At 40.5% G+C, this 22,848-nt stretch overlaps 1 protein-coding gene across 1 annotated transcript; it reads right to left on the minus strand.

The window, feature by feature from the left end:
• Window positions 1–987: 987 nt before the first annotated feature.
• LOC143482275 (uncharacterized) lies at window positions 988–6,731 on the minus strand. The gene has a single exon (XM_076980601.1). It carries the CDS (start codon window positions 5,451–5,453, stop codon window positions 2,046–2,048), a length of 3,408 nt encoding a protein of 1,135 aa, XP_076836716.1. The 5' UTR covers window positions 5,454–6,731; the 3' UTR covers window positions 988–2,045.
• Between the last annotated feature and the right edge of the window lie 16,117 nt (window positions 6,732–22,848).

A 22,848-nucleotide genomic window follows, 5' to 3' on the forward strand; every position in this document is an offset into this window, starting at 1 on the left:
GTTGACATTTAATAAAACTGTTCATAATAATAGTCATGTGGCCTTTGAGCAGGTTATCTAGTCTTCATATAGGCTAGAAGTTTATACCTCACATTTAGGAGTTTAGCTCCTCTGAGAAGGCCTATACATGCAAGTAAATGATTTGTACTTTGTTTCAAGTAAATAGTTTTTGAAGTCTTTAGAAAACTATATGATTTTATTGTTGTGCAGTAACATGCATATTTTATGCATATTAAAGTTTTCTCATGACATTTTGCTTTATTTTGTTTTGTTAAAGATTGCTTCCAAAAGTGGCTCGAGACAAAAAACCTGGAAGAGTTCGAGCTAAGGACCAGAGCAGGAAAATTTGGACGTTATGTTACAGAAAAAATCCAAGACATCAACAAAAAACAAAAAAAAACAAAATCAATAAGTACATGATTTGTTATTTGATAAAATTATATTACTTGTTTAAAATGTCGTTTGTGCAAATAGCATTTTATTAAAGCAGCTGTTATAATAATTTCTCAGTAAATTAAGAAAAATAAATATTTTTGAGTTGTCTTTTAAAATTGTCTTTGTTTCTTGCCTATTTTGCAAACTGGTCTATTAACAGTAAAGCATAGGTGTTAGGGCAGGTGTGCACATGTTTAAACATTCCCTGCTTGTTTTAGTGTTGCTCTCCTCCAGCATGCCTAATTTAATTGTCATTTAGGAAAACATCAAAATGTTCCAGACAGAAAATCCACGACCATGGTTGAGGCACATTGTATAATATTCTGGTCACTTGACAGTTCTGCAACAAGCTATCAAAGGTTAATTGTATGTAGCGCCCTAGCCGAATACTATTGAACAGTATGTGGCGTTTACTACAATAAACGCGGCCAGGGCCCCAGGTTCACTGTTATCAAAACTTAGGTGGAGAGGTTTACACTAGTCACTTAAGTCAAACACCGTATACGACATCTAATAACACAGGAACATTTGCTTATAGCACAATAGACCCAATATAATAAATGTACACAATTTAATAATACAGTAACAAACACAAAATCACTGAGTATTTAGGGATTCTTCAGTATAAACTCAAGAGGTACAATTCTTAACGACACGAAATAAAAAAGGGCCCGCACACATACACACACTCACACCCCGTTGCAGGCCTGAACCGTTGCTGGGGAGCGGAGTGGCCAATGGATGGTAAAACGGCCTCTTCACTCCGAAGAGCAATGGCTGAAGTGAAAGTTACCTTTAAATAGCGTTTTGTCCCTTTCTGTTGTTCTCTTTTCCCCGAAGCAATAGTTTCCACACGCTCCTCTTCAGCTCGCAGTGGAAACGTTGTAGACGGAGAGTCACCAGAGCCAGTGGAAACTGGGGCTTTTCCGGTCACCCCAGTCGCTAACTGGTCTGTCCCTGCAGTTGGATAGCGCGAACACACTATCGAAGTCCTCCCACAGTCTCAATGACTTCGGCTAACCGAGCTGGTCAACCTACACGGAGTACGTGGTCTGACTTATAGCATTAGCCTTAAGCTAACCCGATTAGCTAACAATACACGGACGTAACGGCAGCCCGAACTAGCCTGCCCAACTACGCGGTGGAATTCGTAAAGCACGGGAATATCCTCCCCTACCTCGGTTCTCGATCTGAAAACCCCTTTGCGAAATCCCACTCGGTAAGCTATTTCGTCCACACACCTCACTACTGCATTCACTATGCTTAATTCGGGTGAAAACCAAATCAGTCTATCTTTCTCTTCTTTCCGTATTTTTTCTCTATATCGTCTCTCTTCGCGCTCTCTCCTCTCTGGCCCTCCCCCACTCTACCTTCACTCGCTCACAACCACTCCCCTCCCCACTCAGTTTAAACCTAGAAAATTAACACTTCTTTTGAACATATGGCATCACAGAACTGACAGAACGCATTAACTCAATGAACAGTTATAAACCCATGCCACTGGCATTTTCTACCCAGGCTACACCCTCCCCCCTTTAAAGGTCTGAGTGTCCCCATCAGACACTAAACTCTAGTCGCCTGACCTACAAACAAGGCACAGGATTAGTTTGTTATCCCAACCTAATAACTATTCCTCTGTGTATAATGGTCATCTTCTGATCTTTGGATTTCCCTGGCTGATCATATGTGAGCCTTATCACTGGTTTCACTTTTCTCTTGGCTGGTACTTTGGTATTCTCATCACAGACAGTACTCGATAAATCATGACTTTTTGGAGTTTCTCCCTGTCTGTCAATTTCTAGGTCATCAGATTCCAGAGACAAGGCTGCATGTTCCTCTTGCTCATCCTCCGCAGGCATGTCGCCATCTGACTCAAATTGTATCGTCTCCCCATACCTAATAACATCTGGGTTGGTTGGATCTTCATCTTCACTCTCGCTCACCGGAGTTCTTTCACCCGGTCCATCTGTCAGAGTATACTGGATTTCAACATCATCGAGATACACAAGTACCTGGAGTAGGTTCATGTCACCCACTGCCTTTTCCATCAGCCTCTGGAATGTGGCTGGAGCTCCCATGATCCCTTGTGGCATCCGTTCGAACTGATAAAATCCTAACGGGCATATAAAGGCAGTTTTTTCTTTATCTTCCTCAGCCATGGCAATTTGATAGTAGCCGCTGCGCAGGTCAAGGACTGTGAACCATCTGCTTCCAGCTAAGCAATCTAGTGCGTCATCAATCTTGGGTGTAGTGTATTGGTCGGGTACTGTTCTGTTATTGAGGGTGCGATAATCAATACACATCCTAACACTGCCATTTTTCTTCCGAGCAATCACAATTGGCGAGGCGTATGGGCTCCGAGATTCTTTAATTATCCCCGCAGCTAAAAGTTCCTGAAGATGCCGCCTCACATCTTCAATGTCAGCTGGGGCCAACCGTCTTGATCGCTCACGAAAAGGTCTCTGGTCTTTCAGCCTAATGCGATGAGTCACTCCTTGGGCTAATCCTACATCCCAGTCATCCAATGAAAAAACTCTAACCCTTTTGGACAACTTGCTCCGTAGCCGTTCTTTCCATTGCTCTGGCACAGGAGAATCCCCGAACTGTATGAGCTCAGGGTCTATGCTATCAGTCGTATCCTGTGCTGTGGGAACAATCACGGAGTCAGTAGCATAAAGACATCCCAATACAGTTCCAACAGGCAGGTCTACTTCCCTTGTAGACTCATTCTGCATGACGACCGGAAAGCTGGCTACATCGACGGCTGAAGCGGGTATAACCACGGGCTGTAGTAGAATACTAGAGGGGAGACTCTCTGATGGAGGTTCCATGATTAATACATCTTGGGACATAGACTGACGAAATGCCACCTCACATGGTACACAACAGCTAGTGGCCGGTGGGATGATCAAAGACCCAGGGCCCATCCATTTGACCAATCCTACGGCCTCGTCGACCACGTTCACTTCTGTGCAATGAGCTTGCTCCTCATCTCTGCCAGTAATGTCAATGCCACAGTTATCCCTGCACAATTCTGCCAATCTCTTGAAAAAACTAGCATTAGTGCCAATAATGATGGGTGTCTGATCTGGACTTTTTGGACCTGGACAAACCAATGCCAAGACTGTAATAGTCTCCTGGACCTTCATGAGCTCTTTGGAAAACTGCATGTCTACCACAATGTAGCCCAGATAGGGGTAGCTGGACTCACTCAGACCCCATACTGACAAACCAGACACTGGCTGAATGGGTACATCTGAGAGATGTTCTTGGTACCAAGCCTCAAAAATTATTGTGACCTGGGACCCACTATCTAATAAAGCACTACATGGTTCGCCATTGATTTTAACAGTGATAACAGAAGAGGGACCAACTAACCCTTTTGGCAATGGATCAGTCTTCACCGTCATCACAGAACTTCTCTTGACTGAGCATGACATTTCGGCAGACTTTCTGTCTTTAGTCTTCCCCTCCTGAGCTCTTCTCAGTGAACGGATCAATTTTTGGATCACTTTCTGTGTGTTCTCAGGAGCATTACACTTAGTGGCAATGTGGCCATTTTCTCCACATCTATAACAAAAATAATCATCCGCATCTTTTGCTGTTGAATTTCTAATATCTGACTTGGCATAATCAGCAGTGACAACTTTAGTGGGAGATACTGAGGGTTGTCCACTACTATCTTCTATGCCTTCTACTTTGTGCTGCAATCTCTTAACTTGTTTTCTTAAAGCAGTAACTTCTGAATTAGGGCTCTGGTCTGTAACCACATTGGGCATTACTCGGCTTGTTTCAGCGACTCTAGCTGTACAAGGGGGGTTTTGTTTGGCTAATTCAGCAAACTTGGTCTTTAACTCTTTCAATTCAGCTCTTAAGGTGTGGACCTCCGGACTGTTAGACTCCAGTCTCCCAGCTGTTTGCACTTGACGCACAGTAGCGTTTATCTTCTGGCGTGACGCTTGATACGCTTCTTCAGTGCGTATCTCACTGAGCAGGTCTAAAAAACATGGGGGGTTACTTCTCCTTTCACGCAGTCTAAGTTGTACTAATAGAAGATCTGACCCCACTGCTCCCCTCAAAAGCTGTTCAATTCGTACTCTGTCTCTGTCTTGAGCAGAGAGGCCCCCCTTTTGTACCACCTTAGTCAATGCTTGCTCTAATCGCCTCACAAACTCAGACAGCCTTTCACCTGAGTTTTGATGCAGTAGTCTGAAGGCAAAATACAAGTCTTCCCCAGACTCAGTGGTTCCAAATGCGCTATTTATTGCATCCAGATAAGCGCCTGGGCTAGCATCAGGATCACTGTATTTTACAGCTTTCACAATTTCCAGAGCAGGACCCTTAACGCTCTCTATAATGCGTCGCCGTTTCTCTTTCTCAGTGCATTCACTTTCCTCTATCATCATATAGGCTTGTTCCAACCAAGGATCTAACATTTCCTCACCCATAGGTGTGGGCTGAACGCCTGAAAAGGTTCTGAGTCGACGATAGCTGTGTCCTTCTACTTGAACACTTCTACTCTGACTCAGCAACTCGCTCACGGTACGAAGGAGAGGCTCCGATGTACTTGGCTGTGGGCTAGCAGGAGTGGTGAGACGGTGGAGGTCTGCCATTGTTTTGCCTTCAGTTAGGAGTAATTCCTGTAGTTTCTGTGCAAATTCATCTGCAACCTTAGCTGGTTTATTTGCAGTTATTACTGTCCATGGCTCAGATCCATCGGGGGGAATTACTTCTGGGGGCACACGATCCGAGTCAACTGCTTCTCTGCACTCGCACAAGACTAATAGACTTTGCATCTCACTGCGAAATGACCTACCCCTTACCCGCACCCGCCCCCAGCAGCGCACGGAGTGTAACACTTCTTCAATCTGTCCTATGGCTAAGTCTTCAGGGACCCCTAGGATAAGGACTGCATACTGGACATTTAAATTCTCCCCCCTACACCAATCCAACAAAATATTTTGGCACTCAGCATAAGATTTAGAATCCACCATTTTGACTATCAAGTCACAGCTCATTCAACATCAGCGTCCTAGTTTGACTACTCCCAGTATATACAAATACTACTGGTTTTTAGCAACACCCCCTTCTCCCCCCAAAAAATTATTATAATTATTTTTTTCTATCCCAGCGGTGCCTCCATTTTATGTAGCGCCCTAGCCGAATACTATTGAACAGTATGTGGCGTTTACTACAATAAACGCGGCCAGGGCCCCAGGTTCACTGTTATCAAAACTTAGGTGGAGAGGTTTACACTAGTCACTTAAGTCAAACACCGTATACGACATCTAATAACACAGGAACATTTGCTTATAGCACAATAGACCCAATATAATAAATGTACACAATTTAATAATACAGTAACAAACACAAAATCACTGAGTATTTAGGGATTCTTCAGTATAAACTCAAGAGGTACAATTCTTAACGACACGAAATAAAAAAGGGCCCGCACACATACACACACTCACACCCCGTTGCAGGCCTGAACCGTTGCTGGGGAGCGGAGTGGCCAATGGATGGTAAAACGGCCTCTTCACTCCGAAGAGCAATGGCTGAAGTGAAAGTTACCTTTAAATAGCGTTTTGTCCCTTTCTGTTGTTCTCTTTTCCCCGAAGCAATAGTTTCCACACGCTCCTCTTCAGCTCGCAGTGGAAACGTTGTAGACGGAGAGTCACCAGAGCCAGTGGAAACTGGGGCTTTTCCGGTCACCCCAGTCGCTAACTGGTCTGTCCCTGCAGTTGGATAGCGCGAACACACTATCGAAGTCCTCCCACAGTCTCAATGACTTCGGCTAACCGAGCTGGTCAACCTACACGGAGTACGTGGTCTGACTTATAGCATTAGCCTTAAGCTAACCCGATTAGCTAACAATACACGGACGTAACGGCAGCCCGAACTAGCCTGCCCAACTACGCGGTGGAATTCGTAAAGCACGGGAATATCCTCCCCTACCTCGGTTCTCGATCTGAAAACCCCTTTGCGAAATCCCACTCGGTAAGCTATTTCGTCCACACACCTCACTACTGCATTCACTATGCTTAATTCGGGTGAAAACCAAATCAGTCTATCTTTCTCTTCTTTCCGTATTTTTTCTCTATATCGTCTCTCTTCGCGCTCTCTCCTCTCTGGCCCTCCCCCACTCTACCTTCACTCGCTCACAACCACTCCCCTCCCCACTCAGTTTAAACCTAGAAAATTAACACTTCTTTTGAACATATGGCATCACAGAACTGACAGAACGCATTAACTCAATGAACAGTTATAAACCCATGCCACTGGCATTTTCTACCCAGGCTACATGTAAATTTAAAATACTAGTTATTTTACAGAATACCAGGTACAAGCTGGTTTTGGACAGTAAAACCACCCACCAGCAACAAGATGGTTTAAGATGGTGTAACCAGCTATAAACCAGCTACCACCTATGAACCAGCTAACAGCTGGTTTTGAATGGTTTAACCAGCTACCAGCTACAAACCAGCTACCAGGTTCCAAAACACAGCTTAAGCTGGTCAAGCTGGTTAACCAGCTTGACCAGCTTAAGATGGTATGAGCTGGTTTTTCCAGCAGGGCAGGCTTTAAGCTGGTTTATACTTGAAGCCTGGTTTATACTTGACGCGCCGCGAGCGGCGCGAGGGTCCGCGCGGCGAAAATGACGTAATCGCTGAGGCTCCGCCCGTGCGCGAGTGCCTCGCGCGCTGTCGCTGCACGAGGTCGTGCACCTGTCGAATTTTGCAACTTTGCGCGCGCGCCGCGCTTCAGCGCGATCGACAAAGTCATGTTTGCAGGGTTCATACACCTATACAAGGTGGAATTAAAGCACTTGTACGGCACTTTCAAGGTCCATTTCAATATTTTCCAGCATGATAAACATAATTAAGTTAAATATTGACACGCCGCGAGCGGCGCGAGGGTCCGCGCGGCGAAAATTACGTAATCGCTGAGGCTCCGCCCGTGCGCGAGTGCCTCGCGCGGTCGTGCACCTCTAGAATTTTGTAACTTCGCGCGCGCTGCGCTTCAGCGCGATCGACAAAGTCATGTTTGCAGGGTTCATACACCTATACAAGGTGGAATTAAAGCACTTGTACGGCACTTTCAAGGTCCATTTCAATATTTTCCAGCATGATAAACATAATTAAGTTAAATATTGACGCGCCGCGAGCGGCGAGGGTCCGCGCGGCGAAAATGACGTAATTGCTGAGGCTCCGCCCGTGCGCGAGTGCCTCGCGCGCTGTCGCTGTCGCTGCGCGAGGTCGTGCACCTCTCTAATTTTGCAACTTCGCGCGCGCGCCGCGCTTCAGCGCCATCGACAAAGTCATGTTTGCAGGGTTCATACACCTATACAAGGTGGAATTAAAGCATTTGTACGGCACTTTCCCACTGCGCAAAGATACGTTGAAACGACGTCTTTTCCAAGTCATTTTTGCACGTCGGATTTTGGTCCCCTGAAGGTGCAGACTGTGACGCCAGATGACGTCTTTTTTCCGACGTCTTCTGCACGTCGTGTATCGACGACCCCGGGACGTCCGGATAAGGGCCATTTCTAGTCCAAATGAAGTCTTGTGTAGGTCTTTTTTGCGTAAAACGTTGACTCCTTTTAGACATCGTTTTTATAAGCCTACCAACAGCTATTTCTAAATAGAGCTGTAATATCGAAGGAAATGCTTTCTTAAAACACAATTTCCATGGGGATTCATAGTTTCTGTGCACAACTAGTGCCATTTTAGAAGGTAGCATTTTGTCCTGGTAAATTTTCCTAGCTTCCTTTCCGTCGCAGCAGATAACTGGAAACGTATACAAAAGTGTAAGGTTCAAATCTGCTGAGCCTAACGAACTTCAGAAAGATGAACGGGAACAATAAACAGGTCCGCCACCTTCTGGCACCAGTTACACACGTTACAATTGTATATGCTTTACAAATAAATCACATGAATGGCATTTCCAATTTCTTTCCACCTTCATTTTTATTGATCACTGGCCAAAACGCCAACTTATAAAAGTAGTAATGTCTGTGGTAAATTCCATCCAATACGTGAGTAGCTAGCTAGCCTTTTGGCTAACGTTAAAACGTAACAAACCTTACAAAAATCCATTACAAAAGTACAAGGTAATGTGATTATATCTATTGATCTGTTACTACAACATATAAACATTTTAGGTTAATATTTTGAGGTTTGTTAAAGACCAGTTGTTAATGTTACCTTGAAATCGCCAGTAAATAACTGTAAAAAGTAACGGATTTCTTTTTAATTTAAACTCCTAAATGCGCGAGGCAACTCGCTCGAGCTTTTTATGTAGGCTCACTTTTGTATCATAGTCAATTGATTGTATTTAACATAATAGTTATACATAAATATTATATATAAACAAATATTTTGATAATACATACATTTTCTTATACGTGTCTACATTAAATAATGTATAATAATATGGATTTATTACAGTTCACAGGCTGCACCATTGAGGACATGGAGTTTTAGGTTGACGGAGTCGAGCAAAAGTGTTTATCGCCCAAAAGACAAATTTTCTCATACCGCTTTACTCAACATTTAGAAATGTTAATTAATATAAAAAAAACAAATATTATGTATCATGTACATTTCTGTACCCTTCTTAGACGTCTCCGTGACGTTGAAATTCCGACGTTCAAGTGTTTAACTGCATATCGACGTCCAAGTGGGGTCATAGTTAGACGTCCAAATAACGGACCTAGTTTGCACGTCGAGTAGAAGTCCAGAATTGGTCTTGGACCGACGGACGCAATATAGACTTGATCTGCACGTCCATAAGACGTCTAATGTTTAGTGGGTTCAAGGTCCATTTCAATATTTTCCAGCTTGATAAACATAATTCAGTTAAATATTGACACGCCGCGAGCGGCGCGAGGGTCCGCGCGGCGAAAATTACGTAATCGCTGAGGCTCCGCCCGTGCGCGAGTGCCTCGCGCGGTCGTGCACCTGTCGAATTTTGTAACTTCGCGCGTGCGCTGCGCTTCAGCGCGATCGACAAAGTCATGTTTGCAGGGTTCATACACCTATACAAGGTGGAATTAAAGCACTTGTACGGCACTTTCAAGGTCCATTTCAATATTTTCCAGCATGATAAACATAATTAAGTTAAATATTAATACATATACTCGAAATGATTCAAAATAATTCGCTTTTTTATCACATTATTTGATGGTTGTTTATTTTCAAAACGCTCAATCTTAACGTCTTCACGTTCTCTCATGTTTCGTCCTGGAATTACAAGAGGCTCGTATTTGTTAACGTAATTTCAACATTTTAATGTACTTTAGCCTAAATTCCAGCACTTTTCAAACCTGAAACACAAAGCAACATTAAAATGCGTCAGGTAAATGTTCATGAATATATATACAGATAAAAACGGTCTGCAAGCGAGTTAAATTTAATTAGTGGTCGGCCGTTATCGGCGTTAACGGCCCACCACTAATATATATATACACATATTCACACGCACGCACACACACACAGCATAATTATATATGTATGTGTCTGTGTGTCCTCATTATTGCTGGCTATAAAATCGCATCACCGTGTCATACTTTAATGTCCTGCACTGATGAGCTGCGCGAGCCTCAGAATTGTTCGAATGGAGGCTGCGTTCGAATACCATTACAAGTTTGTTAGCCACCTAGCTCTCTCATATTTTTCCTTGTTCTTTCCTTAAGATTTTTTCGCATTAATAAAATGTTTGCCTACGTACAATACATCGAAGACGGAGTAAAAAATATTGTACATATTAAAGACATCAAAAACTTTGACCCAAAAAATACAGAAGACTATTTTGCAGTACACGCATACTGGATTCTGTGGAAAGGGGAGTTATTCGCTGGCCAAATCTTGATGCTAAAAGGTAAGTAGCTAACGTTTTTATAATACAGAATAATAGTATATCGTATAATAATAACAATTCAACATTTTGTTTGACGTACGACGTGAGTTAAACTTGTCGCTATCTGATACAATTTGGCTACAAGTTACCCGAACCGGGATCTACAAAACATTACCTGTCGCAGCGATCAAAATCGTCCGTGGTCTGTTCATTAAATGTTACTTTGATCTGTCTGTATGAAGCTGTCTACACTGTCAAGACTGGATATTAGTTAGCAGGTTGTGCTACTCGTGTTACCATTAAGAGGGTTACTCAGCAACATCATCTACGAACCTAATAAGACCTAATAAGCCTTTATATAGTTAGTTGTGTCGCGTGCGGTAGCCTGGCGACCATGGACCACCTTGCTCGTTAAAATATATTTATAAAACAAAAGACTTACCTTCATGCACCAACAGCCGATGCAACATCCCATGCGTTGTCTTTCATTTTTTACATTCTTATAATTAGTCTGGTCTGAGAATCATATTAGTTGATCAAGTTTAAAAGGGCACGATTTAACCGAAAGGCTGCCTTCTACCTGTTCTTGGGTAATACTTAACTGAGAATGTTGGTGGAGAACTTTTCACTTCCCTTTTGAGGACCAAAATGCCGCAAGCGCACTGACAATATCTGCTCTTTAATTATAATTAAACACGGAGGTCTGTAAACTGTGATTTTCATGTTTTAGCTGAGCCATTTGTATAAGACAAATACTGAACATTCAATGATTAAACTATCATTCTGGGTTCGACATTCAGCATGAAAAAGAAACTGAGCATAATATAAATGTTTGTATTAATTTTTTGTATATAAATTTTATATAATCATATATAAAAATTATAAGAGGGAAGACTTGAGTGTGCCTGACCAGTATTACGGTTTAAAGTGTTACATATTTTTCTTCACAGACACTTCTGAAGAAATAGAGGACATTCTAGGTGCAGGGAAAAGGATTCGGGTTCCAAAGTTACTGGAGAGAAATCCTGTGGAGAGCCAGAGAAACTCAGAAAGGAAAGAAATTGAAGATACTGCTGTAAGTATATATGTGCATGCATATATATATATATATATATATATATATATATATATATATATATATATATATATATATATATATATGATAAGAGCAAGTGAGATGTTATGTGCTATTATTATTTGCAGATGTCACAAAAGGCAAGCATTATTGAGGGAAAGCGGGCCTCACTAATAGAAATTTTAAAAGAGCGGCAAAGCCAGAAAAGAATCCAGCCACTGTGTGCCTCTAATAGTCAATCAAAGAGGCAGAGGATTCTGCTGGATGATGAAACATCTAGTGGCAGTGATGATGAATTAATTGCCAAATCTGAATTTGATGAATTAAAGAAGAAGCACACAGTACTTGGGCATAAATATCAAGAAGCCATTAGTGAACTGGAACAACTGAGAAAATTGAACACTGAACTCCAAAAGTGTTTGGTCTCCAAAATCCTTCCTGGTAAGTTTGTAACACTCACCCTTCTTTCCTAAAAGGCTGCCTCACAAAACACAAAACAATCGTTATCATTTTATCTAAACTGGAATTTAAAGCTGTACTATTTATTGAATGTAATGACAGTGAATTACATTTAAGGTCTCATTTATGTTATAGAGAATAACAGCCTTCCTGATTTTATGGACACCCCTCAAACAATTAGTAAGACCTTTCAGTTATACTGCTATTACTATTACTGTTGTTATTATATTTTGAACATTATCTGTTTTGCTTGAGAAGGTGTTTGTGGTTTTGTTGCATATAACACTAACAGCTTGTTGCGTCTACCTATTGTCTAATAAAAAAGCCCTAGTTAATGTTCATTTAATCTGTGATACAAACTTGTACTGAAGATTTATTATCATTATATTATACATTTCAGGGCAATCCAACTTGTCACCCCCATTAAACACTTCTCAAGCAACAGTTGGTAAGTATATTGCTAATAAAACATGAATGACTTGGTTACACTTATACATTCATCCTATCTCTGATAAGAGATAAGAGACATGCACAATAATATTGTACTATTTAATCATTCTACAACTGTCATTTACCAAAAGTAAGGTAATAATTATTAAATTATTTTATATTTGCAGTAGAAATAAGCCAACAGAAAGAGCAAGCTTCAGAAGAAGAAAGGGTATTTTAGATTTAATTATAAATGTACAGTAACGGTGGTATTGTCTTTGATTATACTGATATGATTTACATATAATCGTGAAATAAAATAAAATTTCACACAGACGCACATTGGTGAAGGAATTTACATCAATACAAATCAGTGGAAGAGAGTGCAAGGAAACAGCAAGGACAGCTTGTTTGTGAAGGAGCTGGCAGTGTGCATTTGGGGCACAAACATTTTGGCCAACCGGAGTCTGGAGGGTAAAAGTTGTCCAACAACAAAGACAACCCCCAGGCCCCCTCTAACCCCTCACAAATTAAGAGCACTAAAAAGTAAGTAAGAATGTTGATAAAGAATACTAATCTGAAAATGATGGAGGATATTACTGCTGCATGAAATATTACATGTGTCTCTTTTGGACCAGGACACTTGAATTTTATTAAAATTTCTCAATGACCTGCTAATAATCTTATACATATCTTCTGTGCAAAATGTTGACATTTAATAAAACTGTTCATAATAATAGTCATGTGGCCTTTGAGCAGGTTATCTAGTCTTCATATAGGCTAGAAGTTTATACCTCACATTTAGGAGTTTAGCTCCTCTGAGAAGGCCTATACATGCAAGTAAATGATTTGTACTTTGTTTCAAGTAAATAGTTTTTGAAGTCTTTAGAAAACTATATGATTTTATTGTTGTGCAGTAACATGCATATTTTATGCATATTAAAGTTTTCTCATGACATTTTGCTTTATTTTGTTTTGTTAAAGATTGCTTCCAAAAGTGGCTCGAGACAAAAAACCTGGAAGAGTTCGAGCTAAGGACCAGAGCAGGAAAATTTGGACGTTATGTTACAGAAAAAATCCAAGACATCAACAAAAAACAAAAAAAAACAAAATCAATAAGTACATGATTTGTTATTTGATAAAATTATATTACTTGTTTAAAATGTCGTTTGTGCAAATAGCATTTTATTAAAGCAGCTGTTATAATAATTTCTCAGTAAATTAAGAAAAATAAATATTTTTGAGTTGTCTTTTAAAATTGTCTTTGTTTCTTGCCTATTTTGCAAACTGGTCTATTAACAGTAAAGCATAGGTGTTAGGGCAGGTGTGCACATGTTTAAACATTCCCTGCTTGTTTTAGTGTTGCTCTCCTCCAGCATGCCTAATTTAATTGTCATTTAGGAAAACATCAAAATGTTCCAGACAGAAAATCCACGACCATGGTTGAGGCACATTGTATAATATTCTGGTCACTTGACAGTTCTGCAACAAGCTATCAAAGGTTAATTGTAAATTTAAAATACTAGTTATTTTACAGAATACCAGGAACAAGCTGGTTTTGGACAGTAAAACCACCCACCAGCAACAAGATGGTTTAAGATGGTGTAACCAGCTATAAACCAGCTACCACCTATGAACCAGCTAACAGCTGGTTTTGAATGGTTTAACCAGCTACCAGCTACAAACCAGCTACCAGGTTCCAAAACACAGCTTAAGCTGGTCAAGCTGGTTAACCAGCTTGACCAGCTTAAGATGGTATGAGCTGGTTTTTCCAGCAGGGCAGGCTTTAAGCTGGTTTATACTTGAAGCCTGGTTTATACTTGACGCGCCGCGAGCGGCGCGAGGGTCCGCGCGGCGAAAATGACGTAATCGCTGAGGCTCCGCCCGTGCGCGAGTGCCTCGCGCGCTGTCGCTGCACGAGGTCGTGCACCTCTCGAATTTTGCAACTTTGCGCGCGCGCCGCGCTTCAGCGCGATCGACAAAGTCATGTTTGCAGGGTTCATACACCTATACAAGGTGGAATTAAAGCACTTGTACGGCACTTTCAAGGTCCATTTCAATATTTTCCAGCATGATAAACATAATTAAGTTAAATATTGACACGCCGCGAGCGGCGCGAGGGTCCGCGCGGCGAAAATTACGTAATCGCTGAGGCTCCGCCCGTGCGCGAGTGCCTCGCGCGGTCGTGCACCTCTAGAATTTTGTAACTTCGCGCGCGCTGCGCTTCAGCGCGATCGACAAAGTCATGTTTTCAGGGTTCATACACCTATACAAGGTGGAATTAAAGCACTTGTACGGCACTTTCAAGGTCCATTTCAATATTTTCCAGCATGATAAACATAATTAATTAAATATTGACGCGCCGCGAGCGGCGAGGGTCCGCGCGGCGAAAATGACGTAATTGCTGAGGCTCCGCCCGTGCGCGAGTGCCTCGCGCGCTGTCGCTGTCGCTGCGCGAGGTCGTGCACCTCTCTAATTTTGCAACTTCGCGCGCGCGCCGCGCTTCAGCGCCATCGACAAAGTCATGTTTGCAGGGTTCATACACCTATACAAGGTGGAATTAAAGCATTTGTACGGCACTTTCCCACTGCGCAAAGATACGTTGAAACGACGTCTTTTCCAAGTCATTTTTGCACGTCGGATTTTGGTCCCCTGAAGGTGCAGACTGTGACGCCAGATGACGTCTTTTTTCCGACGTCTTCTGCACGTCGTGTATCGACGACCCCGGGACGTCCGGATAAGGGCCATTTCTAGTCCAAATGAAGTCTTGTGTAGGTCTTTTTTGCGTAAAACGTTGACTCCTTTTAGACATCGTTTTTATAAGCCTACCAACAGCTATTTCTAAATAGAGCTGTAATATCGAAGGAAATGCTTTCTTAAAACACAATTTCCATGGGGATTCATAGTTTCTGTGCACAACTAGTGCCATTTTAGAAGGTAGCATTTTGTCCTGGTAAATTTTCCTAGCTTCCTTTCCGTCGCAGCAGATAACTGGAAACGTATACAAAAGTGTAAGGTTCAAATCTGCTGAGCCTAACGAACTTCAGAAAGATGAACGGGAACAATAAACAGGTCCGCCACCTTCTGGCACCAGTTACACACGTTACAATTGTATATGCTTTACAAATAAATCACATGAATGGCATTTCCAATTTCTTTCCACCTTCATTTTTATTGATCACTGGCCAAAACGCCAACTTATAAAAGTAGTAATGTCTGTGGTAAATTCCATCCAATACGTGAGTAGCTAGCTAGCCTTTTGGCTAACGTTAAAACGTAACAAACCTTACAAAAATCCATTACAAAAGTACAAGGTAATGTGATTATATCTATTGATCTGTTACTACAACATATAAACATTTTAGGTTAATATTTTGAGGTTTGTTAAAGACCAGTTGTTAATGTTACCTTGAAATCGCCAGTAAATAACTGTAAAAAGTAACGGATTTCTTTTTAATTTAAACTCCTAAATGCGCGAGGCAACTCGCTCGAGCTTTTTATGTAGGCTCACTTTTGTATCATAGTCAATTGATTGTATTTAACATAATAGTTATACATAAATATTATATATAAACAAATATTTTGATAATACATACATTTTCTTATACGTGTCTACATTAAATAATGTATAATAATATGGATTTATTACAGTTCACAGGCTGCACCATTGAGGACATGGAGTTTTAGGTTGACGGAGTCGAGCAAAAGTGTTTATCGCCCAAAAGACAAATTTTCTCATACCGCTTTACTCAACATTTAGAAATGTTCATTAATATAAAAAAAACAAATATTATGTATCATGTACATTTCTGTACCCTTCTTAGACGTCTCCGTGACGTTGAAATTCCGACGTTCAAGTGTTTAACTGCATATCGACGTCCAAGTGGGGTCATAGTTAGACGTCCAAATAACGGACCTAGTTTGCACGTCGAGTAGAAGTCCAGAATTGGTCTTGGACCGACGGACGCAATATAGACTTGATCTGCACGTCCATAAGACGTCTAATGTTTAGTGGGTTCAAGGTCCATTTCAATATTTTCCAGCTTGATAAACATAATTCAGTTAAATATTGACACGCCGCGAGCGGCGCGAGGGTCCGCGCGGCGAAAATTACGTAATCGCTGAGGCTCCGCCCGTGCGCGAGTGCCTCGCGCGGTCGTGCACCTGTCGAATTTTGTAACTTCGCGCGTGCGCTGCGCTTCAGCGCGATCGACAAAGTCATGTTTGCAGGGTTCATACACCTATACAAGGTGGAATTAAAGCACTTGTACGGCACTTTCAAGGTCCATTTCAATATTTTCCAGCATGATAAACATAATTAAGTTAAATATTAATACATATACTCGAAATGATTCAAAATAATTCGCTTTTTTATCACATTATTTGATGGTTGTTTATTTTCAAAACGCTCAATCTTAACGTCTTCACGTTCTCTCATGTTTCGTCCTGGAATTACAAGAGGCTCGTATTTGTTAACGTAATTTCAACATTTTAATGTACTTTAGCCTAAATTCCAGCACTTTTCAAACCTGAAACACAAAGCAACATTAAAATGCGTCAGGTAAATGTTCATGAATATATATACAGATAAAAACGGTCTGCAAGCGAGTTAAATTTAATTAGTGGTCGGCCGTTATCGGCGTTAACGGCCCACCACTAATATATATACACATATTCACACGCACGCACACACACACAGCATAATTATATATGTATGTGTCTGTGTGTCCTCATTATTGCTGGCTATAAAATCGCATCACCGTGTCATACTTTAATGTCCTGCACTGATGAGCTGCGCGAGCCTCAGAATTGTTCGAATGGAGGCTGCGTTCGAATACAATTACAAGTTTGTTAGCCACCTAGCTCTCTCATATTTTTCCTTGTTCTTTCCTTAAGATTTTTTCGCATTAATAAAATGTTTGCCTACGTACAATACATCGAAGACGGAGTAAAAAATATTGTACATATTAAAGACATCAAAAACTTTGACCCAAAAAATACAGAAGACTATTCTGCAGTACACGCATACTGGATTCTGTGGAAAGGGGAGTTATTCGCTGGCCAAATCTTGATGCTAAAAGGTAAGTAGCTAACGTTTTTATAATACAGAATAATAGTATATCGTATAATAATAACAATTCAACATTTTGTTTGACGTACGACGTGAGTTAAACTTGTCGCTATCTGATACAATTTGGCTACAAGTTACCCGAACCGGGATCTACAAAACATTACCTGTCGCAGCGATCAAAATCGTCCGTGGTCTGTTCATTAAATGTTACTTTGATCTGTCTGTATGAAGCGGTCTACACTGTCAAGACTGGATATTAGTTAGCAGGTTGTGCTACTCGTGTTACCATTAAGAGGGTTACTCAGCAACATCATCTACGAACCTAATAAGACCTAATAAGCCTTTATATAGTTAGTTGTGTCGCGTGCGGTAGCCTGGCGACCATGGACCACCTTGCTCGTTAAAATATATTTATAAAACAAAAGACTTACCTTCTGCACCAACAGCCGATGCAACATCCCATGCGTTGTCTTTCATTTTTTACATTCTTATAATTAGTCTGGTCTGAGAATCATATTAGTTGATCAAGTTTAAAAGGGCACGATTTAACCGAAAGGCTGCCTTCTACCTGTTCTTGGGTAATACTTAACTGAGAATGTTGGTGGAGAACTTTTCACTTCCCTTTTGAGGACCAAAATGCCGCAAGCGCACTGACAATATCTGCTCTTTAATTATAATTAAACACGGAGGTCTGTAAACTGTGATTTTCATGTTTTAGCTGAGCCATTTGTATAAGACAAATACTGAACATTCAATGATTAAACTATCATTCTGGGTTCGACATTCAGCATGAAAAAGAAACTGAGCATAATATAAATGTTTGTATTAATTTTTTGTATATAAATTTTATATAATCATATATAAAAATTATAAGAGGGAAGACTTGAGTGTGCCTGACCAGTATTACGGTTTAAAGTGTTACATATTTTTCTTCACAGACACTTCTGAAGAAATAGAGGACATTCTAGGTGCAGGGAAAAGGATTCGGGTTCCAAAGTTACTGGAGAGAAATCCTGTGGAGAGCCAGAGAAACTCAGAAAGGAAAGAAATTGAAGATACTGCTGTAAGTATATATGTGCATGCATATATATATATATATATATATATATATATATATATATATATATATATATATATATATATATGATAAGAGCAAGTGAGATGTTATGTGCTATTATTATTTGCAGATGTCACAAAAGGCAAGCATTATTGAGGGAAAGCGGGCCTCACTAATAGAAATTTTAAAAGAGCGGCAAAGCCAGAAAAGAATCCAGCCACTGTGTGCCTCTAATAGTCAATCAAAGAGGCAGAGGATTCTGCTGGATGATGAAACATCTAGTGGCAGTGATGATGAATTAATTGCCAAATCTGAATTTGATGAATTAAAGAAGAAGCACACAGTACTTGGGCATAAATATCAAGAAGCCATTAGTGAACTGGAACAACTGAGAAAATTGAACACTGAACTCCAAAAGTGTTTGGTCTCCAAAATCCTTCCTGGTAAGTTTGTAACACTCACCCTTCTTTCCTAAAAGGCTGCCTCACAAAACACAAAACAATCGTTATCATTTTATCTAAACTGGAATTTAAAGCTGTACTATTTATTGAATGTAATGACAGTGAATTACATTTAAGGTCTCATTTATGTTATAGAGAATAACAGCCTTCCTGATTTTATGGACACCCCTCAAACAATTAGTAAGACCTTTCAGTTATACTGCTATTACTATTACTGTTGTTATTATATTTTGAACATTATCTGTTTTGCTTGAGAAGGTGTTTGTGGTTTTGTTGCATATAACACTAACAGCTTGTTGCGTCTACCTATTGTCTAATAAAAAAGCCCTAGTTAATGTTCATTTAATCTGTGATACAAACTTGTACTGAAGATTTATTATCATTATATTATACATTTCAGGGCAATCCAACTTGTCACCCCCATTAAACACTTCTCAAGCAACAGTTGGTAAGTATATTGCTAATAAAACATGAATGACTTGGTTACACTTATACATTCATCCTATCTCTGATAAGAGATAAGAGACATGCACAATAATATTGTACTATTTAATCATTCTACAACTGTCATTTACCAAAAGTAAGGTAATAATTATTAAATTATTTTATATTTGCAGTAGAAATAAGCCAACAGAAAGAGCAAGCTTCAGAAGAAGAAAGGGTATTTTAGATTTAATTATAAATGTACAGTAACGGTGGTATTGTCTTTGATTATACTGATATGATTTACATATAATCGTGAAATAAAATAAAATTTCACACAGACGCACATTGGTGAAGGAATTTACATCAATACAAATCAGTGGAAGAGAGTCCAAGGAAACAGCAAGGACAGCTTGTTTGTGAAGGAGCTGGCAGTGTGCATTTGGGGCACAAACATTTTGGCCAACCGGAGTCTGGAGGGTAAAAGTTGTCCAACAACAAAGACAACCCCCAGGCCCCCTCTAACCCCTCACAAATTAAGAGCACTAAAAAGTAAGTAAGAATGTTGATAAAGAATACTAATCTGAAAATGATGGAGGATATTACTGCTGCATGAAATATTACATGTGTCTCTTTTGGACCAGGACACTTGAATTTTATTAAAATTTCTCAATGACCTGCTAATAATCTTATACATATCTTCTGTGCAAAATGTTGACATTTAATAAAACTGTTCATAATAATAGTCATGTGGCCTTTGAGCAGGTTATCTAGTCTTCATATAGGCTAGAAGTTTATACCTCACATTTAGGAGTTTAGCTCCTCTGAGAAGGCCTATACATGCAAGTAAATGATTTGTACTTTGTTTCAAGTAAATAGTTTTTGAAGTCTTTAGAAAACTATATGATTTTATTGTTGTGCAGTAACATGCATATTTTATGCATATTAAAGTTTTCTCATGACATTTTGCTTTATTTTGTTTTGTTAAAGATTGCTTCCAAAAGTGGCTCGAGACAAAAAACCTGGAAGAGTTCGAGCTAAGGACCAGAGCAGGAAAATTTGGACGTTATGTTACAGAAAAAATCCAAGACATCAACAAAAAACAAAAAAAAACAAAATCAATAAGTACATGATTTGTTATTTGATAAAATTATATTACTTGTTTAAAATGTCGTTTGTGCAAATAGCATTTTATTAAAGCAGCTGTTATAATAATTTCTCAGTAAATTAAGAAAAATAAATATTTTTGAGTTGTCTTTTAAAATTGTCTTTGTTTCTTGCCTATTTTGCAAACTGGTCTATTAACAGTAAAGCATAGGTGTTAGGGCAGGTGTGCACATGTTTAAACATTCCCTGCTTGTTTTAGTGTTGCTCTCCTCCAGCATGCCTAATTTAATTGTCATTTAGGAAAACATCAAAATGTTCCAGACAGAAAATCCACGACCATGGTTGAGGCACATTGTATAATATTCTGGTCACTTGACAGTTCTGCAACAAGCTATCAAAGGTTAATTGTAAATTTAAAATACTAGTTATTTTACAGAATACCAGGTACAAGCTGGTTTTGGACAGTAAAACCACCCACCAGCAACAAGATGGTTTAAGATGGTGTAACCAGCTATAAACCAGCTACCACCTATGAACCAGCTAACAGCTGGTTTTGAATGGTTTAACCAGCTACCAGCTACAAACCAGCTACCAGGTTCCAAAACACAGCTTAAGCTGGTCAAGCTGGTTAACCAGCTTGACCAGCTTAAGATGGTATGAGCTGGTTTTTCCAGCAGGGCAGGCTTTAAGCTGGTTTATACTTGAAGCCTGGTTTATACTTGACGCGCCGCGAGCGGCGCGAGGGTCCGCGCGGCGAAAATGACGTAATCGCTGAGGCTCCGCCCGTGCGCGAGTGCCTCGCGCGCTGTCGCTGCACGAGGTCGTGCACCTCTCGAATTTTGCAACTTTGCGCGCGCGCCGCGCTTCAGCGCGATCGACAAAGTCATGTTTGCAGGGTTCATACACCTATACAAGGTGGAATTAAAGCACTTGTACGGCACTTTCAAGGTCCATTTCAATATTTTCCAGCATGATAAACATAATTAAGTTAAATATTGACACGCCGCGAGCGGCGCGAGGGTCCGCGCGGCGAAAATTACGTAATCGCTGAGGCTCCGCCCGTGCGCGAGTGCCTCGCGCGGTCGTGCACCTCTAGAATTTTGTAACTTCGCGCGCGCGCTGCGCTTCAGCGCGATCGACAAAGTCATGTTTGCAGGGTTCATACACCTATACAAGGTGGAATTAAAGCACTTGTACGGCACTTTCAAGGTCCATTTCAATATTTTCCAGCATGATAAACATAATTAAGTTAAATATTGACGCGCCGCGAGCGGCGAGGGTCCGCGCGGCGAAAATGACGTAATTGCTGAGGCTCCGCCCGTGCGCGAGTGCCTCGCGCGCTGTCGCTGCGCGAGGTCGTGCACCTCTCTAATTTTGCTACTTCCGCGCGCGCGCCGCGCTTCAGCGCCATCGACAAAGTCATGTTTGCAGGGTTCATACACCTATACAAGGTGGAATTAAAGCATTTGTACGGCACTTTCCCACTGCGCAAAGATACGTTGAAACGACGTCTTTTCCAAGTCATTTTTGCACGTCGGATTTTGGTCCCCTGAAGGTGCAGACTGTGACGCCAGATGACGTCTTTTTTCCGACGTCTTCTGCACGTCGTGTATCGACGACCCCGGGACGTCCGGATAAGGGCCATTTCTAGTCCAAATGAAGTCTTGTGTAGGTCTTTTTTGCGTAAAACGTTGACTCCTTTTAGACATCGTTTTTATAAGCCTACCAACAGCTATTTCTAAATAGAGCTGTAATATCGAAGGAAATGCTTTCTTAAAACACAATTTCCATGGGGATTCATAGTTTCTGTGCACAACTAGTGCCATTTTAGAAGGTAGCATTTTGTCCTGGTAAATTTTCCTAGCTTCCTTTCCGTCGCAGCAGATAACTGGAAACGTATACAAAAGTGTAAGGTTCAAATCTGCTGAGCCTAACGAACTTCAGAAAGATGAACGGGAACAATAAACAGGTCCGCCACCTTCTGGCACCAGTTACACACGTTACAATTGTATATGCTTTACAAATAAATCACATGAATGGCATTTCCAATTTCTTTCCACCTTCATTTTTATTGATCACTGGCCAAAACGCCAACTTATAAAAGTAGTAATGTCTGTGGTAAATTCCATCCAATACGTGAGTAGCTAGCTAGCCTTTTGGCTAACGTTAAAACGTAACAAACCTTACAAAAATCCATTACAAAAGTACAAGGTAATGTGATTATATCTATTGATCTGTTACTACAACATATAAACATTTTAGGTTAATATTTTGAGGTTTGTTAAAGACCAGTTGTTAATGTTACCTTGAAATCGCCAGTAAATAACTGTAAAAAGTAACGGATTTCTTTTTAATTTAAACTCCTAAATGCGCGAGGCAACTCGCTCGAGCTTTTTATGTAGGCTCACTTTTGTATCATAGTCAATTGATTGTATTTAACATAATAGTTATACATAAATATTATATATAAACA

Source organism: Brachyhypopomus gauderio, chromosome 18 (assembly GCF_052324685.1).
Source record: "Brachyhypopomus gauderio isolate BG-103 chromosome 18, BGAUD_0.2, whole genome shotgun sequence".
In the NCBI taxonomy this organism is placed as follows: domain Eukaryota; kingdom Metazoa; phylum Chordata; class Actinopteri; order Gymnotiformes; family Hypopomidae; genus Brachyhypopomus; species Brachyhypopomus gauderio.